The sequence below is a fragment of the Argentina anserina genome, chromosome 1, assembly GCF_933775445.1.
Source record: "Argentina anserina chromosome 1, drPotAnse1.1, whole genome shotgun sequence".
In the NCBI taxonomy this organism is placed as follows: Eukaryota; Viridiplantae; Streptophyta; class Magnoliopsida; order Rosales; family Rosaceae; genus Argentina; species Argentina anserina.
This window is the reverse complement of record NC_065872.1, coordinates 3,747,647-3,759,802: the sequence shown is the minus strand read 5'-3', so window position 1 is coordinate 3,759,802 and position 12,156 is coordinate 3,747,647. Positions and strand designations below refer to the sequence as shown.

Sequence of the window (12,156 nt, the reverse complement as noted above, 5' to 3'; positions counted from 1 at the left end):
ATTTCGTATTATTTTTACGAAATAATTGTTTGAGACATTCAACAAACACATCATCTTACTCATGATTTTAACTTCGTTTTGATGCTATCGAATATCGATTAGCTGCGTTCATTGGTGACCTATCGTAATGGTAGTTTAAATTGCAAGGTATCAACTGTCAAAAATTAGGATTGGTGATTGCAGCTAAATAACTGGTGTTATCATTTTTCTTAATTAAGCAAACTAACATGTTACACATGCATCCCTATCACCTCCTGGGCCTCTTCAGTCTTCATCAACTCATGTTATAATATCATGAGCTATGTACTCTCTGAAGGAGTGATGAATTAGATGGAATCTCTTATTTCAAGTTCACATTTCTCCAATTCTTAGTTTCTTACTTTCAAGAAAAAGTAATCAAGAGCTGGTATTAGAAGTCAATGATATGGTCCAATGGGGGTGCCCCATATTCATATCATCCCAAGAACATATAGTTACATCACAACTTTACATCTCCTCCTCTATCCCATGGTGTTAAAGCTTGTTGGGATATAAGATTTTTGCTTCAAAATCTTCTTCACATTGACCTCATAAGATTCCTTATGAGTGGCCCCTTCCTTGTCTGCCAAGGATTCCTAATCTGTTCATATCCATGTTACCTAATGTCCCCAACATTTAAGATCACTGTTGGATTACTATTTCCTCCTTGCTTCCTTCATAGCTCATGGTACAATCACTATAATGGCTATGAGTTCATGACCAAACCCAAGAATGAAATCATATTCTAAAACTGGAGGAACCAAGAAAATGAATCCTATTGTGGATGAAGGAACCAAGAAATTTTTGAAAAGATCCCAGTTTTCAATCATTCTGGTTTTTCTTTGGGTCTAAAGCTTTTGGAATTTTTACCTGACAATGTACACCTGAGGTGGTTGAGGCCATGTGCTTAGGCCAGTGGTAAAGCACCCACGAGGAAAACTTGCTTTCACTTTTCTCTGTTCTCTAGTAGCAGAGGAGATTTGTGTTTTTACTTTTGTTAATTTCCTCTCCTTTTTTCAATCTGCTTTTTTCACAAGTACTTATAGTTTAAGCGTGTGGATGTGACCTTCAACAGAGAAAGTGCTTCTGTAAGAAAGTGCCTCTGTCTAAGGATTTTTTCAATGCTTTTGAAGTTTTTGATTCTGGGCAAAGTAAAGAGTTTACTGGTAGTAAACTGCAAGAAATTAGTAATAATATGATAACTTCTTCATGAATTTGAATAAAGAAGGAAAATTACAATATCAAGCCTTTGGCAATGGCTTGATTGGTTCTGAAATTAGTGGTTTCATAAACTGGAAGCTCTTCTGTATATCTACCAATACCAACAGGCTGATTAAGCTCGAAAAGATCTGAACTTGAATAACTCTCAGCTTCACTTTCATCATCATCAACATCTTCACAGAAGCTTCTCCGGAAACTCTGACCAGAAGTTCTTGCATATTTTTGAAATGTAGGCTTTGGCATCAAGCTAGGGTCTTGTTCATAAACACATTTATGGCTTGAAATATTAGAATCATCTTCACCAAGAATCACACTTATTGGATAAAACCTAACAGACCTCTTGTTGCCATTGCTCGATTTCGTGGACCTCGAAGATGGTTTGCTTAAACAAGACCTTGAGAAAGTTGAAGCCGAAGAAGAAGAGTATGTAGACTTGTTTACGTGCTCTGAAGTGCTCACGTCTTCTACAGCTCCAACATAACACATCTTGGCTTTCTTGACGTTCCCGGAATTGAAAATCGAGTTGATGAAGCTCGCGATTTTACCTCCCGGCGAAATGGGCTGCTTGGCTTTCTTCAACTCGCCGTAGATTTTCAGAGCTCTAAGCTTCGTCTTCGTAAACCCACCTCCACCTCCACTTCCACTCTGGCTTTTCGCCTTCTCCATATTTTCGGAGCGAACAGACAGCACCACCGGACTCTGTTTCGATCGTCGTTTATAGCTCGACTCTGTTTGATCCGAAGAAGAGAATGCAGCTCCGGAGCTCGACTCTGAAGAACTCGAAGCCGAGTTCGTGAACATAGAGCTATGAACGCTCTGCCTCTCAACCCAATTCTCGATCATCATAGCTCGGCGAAGATTGGTCTTCCCACCGCCTCCTCCTTTAGCCTCTTCACGCTTTGAAACAGAGCTGCTCTGTTTCCTCGACTCTCTAACAAACCCCACATCCCCTTCCCCACAGTTGGATTCATCAATGGAACGGTAAATAGAATCAAGAAGAGAAGAAGAGAAAGAAGGGTTTCTTCTCCTCCTTCCTCCTCCACCTCCCGGAAGCTTCTCCTCCTCCCTCATGTACATGTCTGAACTGAAACCCTCACGGAGAGTACAGAGCAGAAAGAGAGTATATTAATAGGCAGAAGAAACAGAGTGAAGAGGGAACAAGGGAGTGTGAGAGCGTGAAAGAAGAGAGTACTCGAGGGAGTAGTTTATAGGGGGAGAAGAGCTGGAGTGTTGGGTTTGAGAATGTCAAAAGCTGCAGCAGGAAGGGGGGAGATTAATAGAGAAATACAAGTAGCTATCTCATGTGAAAGAGAAGCGAGAAGAATAGATTAGTGTTACAGTGGTGGTTGTTTCTCAAGTGTCGTTTTGTACTGAGTTTAGAGAACAAGAAAGAACAGCGAGGGTTTCGAAAAGCTGACTCGGGTGACTGGGAAAGAATGAAAGAGACGCAGCAGATGAGAGGAGGAAGAATATTTCAAAGCACTGGGCCGTGCGTGCGGGTCAATTATGCCTCTCTTCCTCTTCCAGCTTGGCTCTCAACCAGTACTCCAGTAATTCTTCTATGGTTTTATTACCTTGACGACGCTGTTAATATGTTTTTTTTACGAAGGTGGTAAAAAATTACCTCGTGGGCTTATGGTTATGAGGTCATGAACACCTCAATTGGAGGCCTAATGTTGATAGATCGTGGGCTGGGAAGATGGTGGTGAGGTCGACCAATCTATTGTTCATACCTCCCTTGGGCTATTTTACAATAGACATTTTTGTTAATGGACAAATTTATTAAGAAACATACACATTTACATAGTAAACTTCCTTCATTCTGCCGTGATGTATAAGAATCAGTGCTCGATTTCATCTAGCTAGACTTAAGGGGTAATGATCAACAACATTCAATTTTTCATAATGGTGCTTCAAGAAACACAAAAGTACACATTTTGCTGAACGTTGTTGCCCCTGCTAACTCTTCCTTGAAAGATAAAATTGCCATCGGCAAATACCACAGGTCCACAGCCTCTCCTTCTTGGATATCATGATGTCACTTTTCTCTTATTTTTCACTTAAAAATACTAACATGGCCGTAAACTCAGCAAAGCTAGACAAACAGTACAATTTTATTAGAATATAATTTGGTTGAAAATGATCTCTTGTAGTTGATGTGAAAACCATCGACCGATAAAAGTGTTCTCTCTTCGAATCTCGTTTAGAATATCAAAAATAATTAACAAAAAAAAAAGAATATTAGAAATAAATTATAAGAATTTGCATCATTGTCTTTTCTAATTTGATTAATTTCTATCAATATCTCATAAAGATTTCATAAAAATTCAAAGCAACATGAATTAAACCTAAACTTAACTAACACAAATAATTAACTGCTTAAGCATCTAGTCACATTTTTACCTCATATGAAAAACTTTCACCAAATATCTCTATATCCATTTTTCATACAGTTAGCACTGCGAGTGACACTGCATTTAGAAAACATGTGATTGGATTTATAGCTATTCATACAATAAATCCTCATTTAACTATCATGGTATTTAGCAAGCTATGCTGTTAGGTGTCGGTAGAGACTAGAGACACATGTTTTGCTCAGATGGCCAGTAATCACCAGGAGCAAAATAATAAGAATGATGTGTATTCTTTAGGCTATTATACAATGAAGCATGTATGGTTTTGTTATCATGACGACGCTATTAATTCTTCTTAACGAAATAGTAATTTTATTACTCACCTGTAAAGTTACTTTAATTGAATTCGTCTTTCATAGATCGTGGGCTGCCAAGTATGTCGCCTTTGGGCTCGAAACTAGTGAAGTACTCACCTTGCTATTTTGCAAAGATAGTGGGCTAGTTTAGATTCGTAAAAATATGAAACGAACATGTAAATTGTATTTGAGATTACACACACCACAGATGAATTACACCTCAGGACCATGAATGAAAATCATGACTTACATGATGCTATTACACAAAAATTATGTAAATATTGTCAATTAGTCTCAAGTATATTAGTAGATTTTACAAGTATATTTTGGCTAAATATTTTCAAGCTGTATTGATTTGATAACCATTCAAATTTAAGACATTTATGTAGTGGCGGAGCTATTTAATGACCAAAGGCACCCCTAAGGTAGTATCATATGCTATAAAGTAAGTAGGAATGAGTTTATACTTGGTAATTATCATGAAGTGGCACCCCCCGACTACAGACTTTGCAAGGCTTCCCCACTGCAATTTCGAACTCTAGTCGCATATAGAATACCTCAGTTAGATGAAATCATTTGACCTCACTTTTCTTTAGAATTCGATTAATTTCCACCAACATCTCAAAGAATTTGTGAAATCCAAATAATGTGCATTGCAGTTAAACTCATTCAGTACTACTTTTGGCTCACGTTTTCACCCTTATTTATAGGGTCACTCATGTATGAAAAACTAATAAGTACATTACATATCCTATATATCCATCACTCATACAATTGGCACCGGACTTACGCATGCATTTTGTGATTTACAAGAACGTTACGAAGTCTGCATGCATCTTCGTTCATTTGTGTACAATCATGCTGACAAAATATCGAAGAAATTGACTCGCGCTCACTAATCTGAATTCAATTCACCACCGGCCTTCTCATAATTTGATCAAGACGTAGTTAAAAATTAAGTAGAATTTGTTAGAACAAACACAAGGACTTGTGTAGCAGATTCATAATTTCTTCCTTCGTTCCACTGGCGGAGCTACATAAGAACAATGGTGGCCATGGTATCGATCCCCAAAATTTGGTTGCACATGTATTTGTAGTTCTTTGTAACTTCACTAACTTGAGTTCATGCTAGACGACATACATAAAGTCGCACCCCTCATTCATTATGTTTGGCTCTCTGCCGCTGCTTCTGCTTCGTTCCTTGCTTGTGAATGTTGTGATCGATGCATGCAGCTCTTTCTTACTCGGAATCTACATCTTCTACGGTCATCTCGCATTTGATGCGATTCATGACAAAGGCCAACAGAGAAATTGGGGGAATAGATATTGAGCTTAATCTCTGGTAGCCGGTTTTACCGGTCTGAGATCGCCACATATATGAATTCAAAAAGAAGAAGACGTTAATCTCGTTTATTCGATCAGAGCAAGTGAGCCTTAGTCAATACCCACAACACTAGTTAGGTGATCAGTTTAACATTAATTTACTTAATTCTGATTTTCGATCCAAGCTGATAGCATTTTCCCATGATCATCATGCAGGATGCAGCTGTTCAAGTAATTAATATGATCTAGCTTCAGGTTGTGGTGTTTCACCGATCACCATGCAGTGTTGTCCATGCCACACTTCACTAATTTGTTGAACATGCACATGTTAGAGAGTAATCACACAGTTTACACTGGATATAATCATATAAATCATCACTAAATTCTGTGACACAGCATATATATACAACTTCAAACCCTTCAATGTCCTCATGGAATTCAGTTCTTAGTTCAAAACTTCAAATTGGAATGAAGCTATTAATGCCTCAGTGTATTACTTGTTTCTTTTAAGGGGCAGGAATTATGCCTATTTTTTGAATCAAATGTCATGAATCACCATAGGACATATTGATTTTTAGTAAATGTAATTATCGTTTCGGAAAACTTTTTCAGTTCGCACATTCTTACTTCACTAAGGAACATAACTACTTCGCACTGTACTAACAACATTTGGCCATTTTAAGGGAATCTGCATCTTGAATGAACCACCCCTTTGATCATTGAAGCTTTCATTGATGACATTGCTGGATTTTCTAAGTATCGGAGTTTTAATACCAGCGCTGCTGGTTAGATTGTTTTAATTTCTTTTTTCTCAGCCTTTGGCCTCACATGTACCAAAAAAAAATCAACATTTGGCCATTTTTGGACTCAACATTACACTTGAAATCAACAGCAGATTGCAGGATGTCTAGAACTTTGTTTGAAGTTTGACGGTGAGCAAACGCAAAACTGGATATTTTGATATTTTGTCTGAAACAAACTTCAACTTTGTGGCCACATTTCTATGGTATCAATGATTTTCAAAACATTACTCACAGCAAACATAGTTAGTTATCATGTATAAATGCCACAATGAAGCACTTTAAGTTTGTTGAATGTTTATGCTAATAGTCTAATACACTGTCAATTGGATTTGGTTGTGCATAAAACCATTATTTTAAATAATGACAGCAATATCTACCGATTTTTACAACTAGAAATACTTGTCCTATTTATGTCTTCAATCCCAATTTGACTATCCTTAAGAATCAATTCCGATAAGAGCAATATGATTGCACGTACAAAATTAGAAGATGTGCATAAGGATAACATATGAGGTAGTTTTCACCAATATCTTCATATAATACCGATTTAAGTAAGGATAGCATAACATTGATATGAAACTCAATGCTGGTATTCTGTCACCATGTTGTTGCATTATCTTCACTAAATACCTAACAGATGGTTTAAAAAGTTTTCCAAAATTCTCTAAACTAATCATACTAAATTCTCATACAATTAGCTTGAGGGTAGCCGCACCGGCCAAAAAAAAATCTCATACAATTGGGATGATATTTCACACTATTTATACCATTAATTAGAATTATGCCTATCTCCATGTATCAATGCTGAAAGCAACTGATGTCTGCTGATATATTGACATGTTATTGATCAATTGCTTCGGTTTTGGCAATATTTTCGCATCTCAGTACATTGTATTAAAAGAAAATTCATTATTTATCTATTTTTACTGCTTGTTAAAGTATCACAATGCCTATCATTGGAGAAATGGCAGAGCAAAGATGATTGATCTGGTATTTGACTTACACATTTTTAAGATTCAGATACAACTGTGGCTCTTTGTTCACCCTTAAATAGAGAAAATACCAAAAATTGAAGTCTATGACCCCCCATATATTTTGGATCATCAACCAGGGAACCTTTGTATGCATGCATCTGAACATCATGAGGTGCCGGCGACACTCATTCCGATATCTAGTTATCTATAGACAAGGGCTTTACTAGTATGGCAAGACCGAAAGTAAAACAATCTCAAATGCAACACCTCAAGATTCCAGACAATAAAGCACCTGCAGCCACCCAAGTTTTTCAATCACAAGTATTGTTCATGTATCCTGGCTCGATTCTCTTCCCACCACATTCTGGCGTGCATCTCTCCAAATTTTTCGCGGCTGCTCCACATACAAAAAAAAAAGATAATTCATGTCGAGTCAGGGATCATTCCAAATCACGATAACAGCTAGACACGAGAGAGAAGTTGTATTAACACAATAATGCTATAGATATCACAGAAGGAATTAGTGGAAGACTAATATTGGTGTCATATGGTTGATTATTGAGTCCCTTAAGACTGGCAATTTAAGTCATAATTGTCAATTAGTTGAAGTTCCTGTGTGCTATATAATGCTCATGTCGGGACCCTGCCAAAAATCAAGTATTCTTGACTAAAAAGCATTAACTGTGGCCTGAAAACTTGCAATGTTTCTATAAAGCTATTACTGTGATCAGTGTGATGATGAATAATTACAAGGAAGTCAACACTAGTTGCATCTTTGAATTACTGTCCCATGACTCCCTGAGGATTGAAAAGTTAAACAATCAGTAGGATGTTACTGATGAGCTAAAGGGTACCATAAAAACTAAGGCACCAATGTAATGCTGATGTTGTTACTGGGGGTTAGAAGCTGATCAAAAGGTCCATTGTAACAGGCTATTGGATCATAAAAAGCGAGAATGTGTCCCTAAACTTATATTTTCTTGAACTAGTCTCTCTAATAGTTGCAATAACACTTAACATAAATAATATGGATCTAATTCTAATTAGTTTCTTTCTAAAAAATATCGAAAGCAAATCCTCTGTTTGTCCACTATGGTGCTGTTAAATTTATGGTCTTTATGAATATGAACCCTCAGCCTGACCATGAAGTTGTTAAAAATATTACCTGAATCTGACTCGCCTAAGCTCCCGTTTCCCACCTGGCAATGCTCTAATTGTGATGTATACCCCAGGCTCATCTTGTTCAACCCATTCAGTCTCCAAATCACTAGCATTGCTGATAGATAGCTCCCCAGATCGATCAGCATCCCTTGATGAACTACTTCTTATAGAAGCATCCATTGATGACGTCTCTGTCTTGGTGCCACTTATGCTCGAGAGTTTAGGAGTGGAATTTACGCCAACTGAATCACAATATTGGCGGGACTGCATTGGATGATGATCAAGTGAATCTGAGGATGAGTATCCCATTCCCATCCCTGGTGGACGGTACAAGTTTCTAGGTAACCGTTCTCTTGTAAGTGGCGGTGTTACAGGGCTATCTTCCACAGATTCCATCTTTGAACTCTGTATCGAACTCTGCAACAGAAGAGGAAGCCAACATACGATATGAAAATTGAAAATGAGAACAACTGTATATATGTACTAGGCCTAGCAGCAAATGCAGAAAAATGTTTGCTGAATTAGCACACTAGAATCAAATAAGCAAAACTGATATCGACAAGGTACTTCAGCAAGAATAATGGCACAGGATCATCAAAGTTATAGAAATTTATCATATGTTTACTACATAACCAGCCAGGGGATTACCTCATCTTCAGATCTTGGCGGGGTTGGTAATGGGAATGCTTGCCTGTTAAACCTTTGAACATTGTACAGCTCCATGACCTTGTCATAGTTCTCCGCCCACCACCTTTGCGCTTGCCATTTGTTAAATATTTCTCGACTGATCAGAGAAAGAAAGACACGATTAAGATTCCTGATGTTATGAAATGCTGCATGAAGATTAAGAACAAAAGGCATTCTGCAGCCAGTATAAAAACAAGTGCAAATCTGTCTAGCCCTGTGCTCACTTCTTTTCAATGATTCTATCCTGCACTATCAATTTTTAACATTTTACATGCTTGAGAAGCGTTTCATCCTCCTTTGTTGTAGGTCTAACATTGTATTTCCAAATCAAGTGTAGCTGATAATATTAGGAACTTAGGTCCTTAAGTCACACAGCATTGGATGCAGAACACCTTTTGACAAAGCAAAAACTAAATTTCGGTGCATGAAATAAAGTGGTCTACAAAGTGGCAAACCCCATCAAACACCTCTCTTCTTTATTGGCAGATCGAAGTTGGTGCGTTTTCAAAAGCAAGCAAGTCCATAGTATGGAATGACCAAAACCCAAGTTCACATAAATCATTCCAATCAATCCACTTTAGCATAAGCTTCAGACTAAAGCCAACTCCTACTACATGAAATCCCAGTCCACTGGAGACACGAAGGTACTGGACTACTGGATGATGTTTACACCTTGTCATGTACGTATTTTTGGAGTGACAGGTGTTCTGTGGCTCATTATAAATGTGGGGAGACAAAGAAGAAAAATAATGGAGGAGGGGGCAGAAGAGAAGAAGACAAAGCCACGGAGATTCAGGCAGGCGTGGTGGAATTGAATAAGAGAAAGCAAGGGGCTTCTCCGACATGACGACAATGCTCAATGATAAAAGTTTTTCCTTCCCCTCCTCTCCTTTTGGACTTTACATAACGAGGCGTGAAATTTACTGTAACTTTGTAGGTCCCATGCAGACTTCAATCCTAATTGGCTAATTCTAAAGTAGTGTTTGGATGCCAAGAAAACTAGTCTCAAGTTTGGAAATAAAGCTCGGATAGAAAATAGGAAATGTCTATATAAAAACAGCACTGGTTCAAGTTCTAGAAGAGCATCCCCGCACCGGAAATGGGGTCCCGTACTTGTTTAAGTTTATAAATGCAGCACTGGCTAAAGTGGATTGGATTAGAGATATAAAAACAAAGTGAAACCGATTGTCGCCTAATGCTACTCTTGAACCACATTGATACTAAAATTTTCGTTGGCACCCTAATTTTTATGTCTTTAGAACCACATTGTTGTAACGCCATGTTGCATCGCACCGACAAACGATGACGGCGCACCGATAATTGACGGCGGCGCTATCGCTGCTACGAGGGTGAACAAAACACGTTTTGGGAGAATCAGCTAGCCAAACAGGACCTAAATTACTCGAAAATGACAAATGTTAGATATCCCAGCGGCAACGCGCACACTTAAACACTCACGGCCCACTGATCATAAATAAAATTTCCGACCGGTCGGATTTCAGGGAAAGCATTACCTGAACCTAATCCGCTTGAGATCATTCCCGCCACGTGGCAGCGAAACAAAGGTTATGAGCACTCCAGGCTCGACCTGGGCCACCCACTCCTTGGGCTCCCTCTCTTCAACGAACACGACCGGGTCGACCCGGCGGCCGCTGGCCGAGTTGGGAGTTCCTTCGCCGCTGGAGATCCCTTTCAGCCTCGCCTCCATCTCCTTCCCCCAAGTCCTCGGCGTCGTCGAGCTCGAGCTCCCTGTCCTCCTGTACGACCACCTGAACCGGTCCGAGTCCGCGTCAGACTCGCCGGCTCCTCCTCTAACCCGGCTCTGCGTCGCCGGACCGGTGCAGGGGTTGCAATGCCTGTACGCTCCCGACGCCTTCAGCGCCATATCCTTGAGCTGCAACCGAAATACCAGAATTCAGAAACCAAAACGACGCCGGATTAATTGTAGCGAAAAATTAGGCGAAGTTTATGCTTACCTGGAAAGTGAGCGATTTAATCGCTTGCTTGTTGGCCGAGTTGGGAGTGTTGGTGGAGTCGGAGACCTCGGGTTGACTCAGCGACTCGTCGCCGAGTTTCTTAGGCCGAGCTATGCACGTCAACATTTTGCTGTTCTCAAATCTTCCACAAAACGCAGTCGTTTTGAGCAAGAGTGAGCTAGAGGAATTGGTTTATGACTCGACCAAGGTGGCGCGGGGAACGAGGCGGCAAGAGTGAGAAGCTTAAATTACGCCGGCCAGCCAGAGATTCTCTACGGGATTGAAAAAAAAATGCTGGGAGAATTATAGAAATGAATTAAATAAAAAAGGGGGGTCAGTGATTATTTAAGGCTAAGAAGAACTGGGTCACGAACCGTTTTGGTTCTGAGATTTCTGAGTTAATGGCGAAATGGTGGCGATGACTGAAGAGTCAGATAGAGAGACAGAGAGGAGTGTTTGGGTGTTTTTTGGCTCGCTTTAATTTGGTTATAACGGGACGGGGGGATGTGTACGAGTACGACTTGCCGTTTTATCTTCCCTTTATTTTTTTTGTTTTTGTTACCTGCAACCGGGTGGTTACCGTCTGTAGGTACTAGGTTGATTGGTAGGTCATTCCCTACCTAACTTGGGGCCAAAAGGGTTTCAATGTAGTGGGGTCTGTGGAGATTGTGGGCTGTTCTGGAAAGGCCTGTTTTTTGTAACGGTTTATGGGCTGGTAGTGGAGATGACGTAGGTGGCCCAGGAGTCAGTTTGGACTTTGGACTAGAATGACAAGTTGGGAACTTGGGGATATTGAATCAGCAGAGCCGAGGCCGATGGAGTGTTCCACATGTTCAAAAGTTTGTAGACGTAAGTCAGTCATTTACATGCTTACATCATCAATGACCTATCTATGGAAGGCCTGTCGAGAACCTCATTGTTTGAGACTCCGATTTTATATGTCATTTTAAGTTGCACAAAGATTAAAAAACAATTATAATGTCAATTTAATTTATATTTAAGGCTTTATTGCTCTTAATTACATTTAATATACCTATCACTTTTTTCTTTTCTACGTGCCTTATTACTATTTTTCACTTCACTAAATTCTTTCACATTTTTTTATAATTATTACAGCAATCCAATTTGAAAATCAAAAACCTACTCCAAATCTAATGAAAATTGCTGGGAGAAAATTTTCAATTCAATTTTTTATGTATCAAAACTTTCAAGTTGTAGAATGGAGCCAAAACTGTAATTACACAATTTCATTTACAATTTTTTATGTATCAAAACTTTCGAGT

The 12,156-nt window shown here is 39.1% G+C and overlaps 2 protein-coding genes across 3 annotated transcripts; both read right to left on the bottom strand.

Annotated features, from left to right (window-relative positions):
• Window positions 1-1,223: 1,223 nt before the first annotated feature.
• Window positions 1,224-2,666, bottom strand: LOC126799287 (protein BIG GRAIN 1-like B). 2 transcript variants are annotated; one of them, XM_050526469.1, is made up of 2 exons: window positions 1,673-2,666; window positions 1,224-1,606 (listed from the first exon to the last, which is right to left on the bottom strand). In XM_050526469.1, the coding sequence occupies exons 1-2, from the start codon at window positions 2,314-2,316 to the stop codon at window positions 1,252-1,254; spliced, it is 999 nt and encodes a 332-aa protein (XP_050382426.1). In that variant the 5' UTR covers window positions 2,317-2,666; the 3' UTR covers window positions 1,224-1,251. The 2 variants fall into 2 exon arrangements, with proteins under 2 accessions (XP_050382426.1, XP_050382419.1); XM_050526462.1 differs by having other exon boundaries at window positions 1,224-2,666.
• A 4,388-nt stretch (window positions 2,667-7,054) lies between these two features.
• Window positions 7,055-11,352, bottom strand: LOC126799211 (protein Brevis radix-like 4). Its single transcript, XM_050526370.1, has 6 exons — window positions 11,248-11,352; window positions 10,874-11,145; window positions 10,412-10,791; window positions 8,859-8,994; window positions 8,215-8,627; window positions 7,055-7,443 (listed from the first exon to the last, which is right to left on the bottom strand). The coding sequence occupies exons 2-6, from the start codon at window positions 10,997-10,999 to the stop codon at window positions 7,365-7,367; spliced, it is 1,134 nt and encodes a 377-aa protein (XP_050382327.1). The 5' UTR covers window positions 11,000-11,145; window positions 11,248-11,352; the 3' UTR covers window positions 7,055-7,364.
• Between the last annotated feature and the right edge of the window lie 804 nt (window positions 11,353-12,156).

Coding starts and splice junctions, on each gene's coding strand:
- LOC126799287 (XM_050526462.1), bottom strand. CDS start 2,316: ATGTACATGAGGGAGGAGGAGAAGCTTCCGGGAGGTGGAGGAGGAAGG.
- LOC126799211 (XM_050526370.1), bottom strand. CDS start 10,999: ATGTTGACGTGCATAGCTCGGCCTAAGAAACTCGGCGACGAGTCGCTG. Junction 8,628..8,858: donor CGCCAAGATCTGAAGATGAG/GTAATCCCCTGG, acceptor CTTCTGTTGCAG/AGTTCGATACAGAGTTCAAA. Junction 7,444..8,214: donor CTTAGGCGAGTCAGATTCAG/GTAATATTTTTA, acceptor TATGTGGAGCAG/CCGCGAAAAATTTGGAGAGA.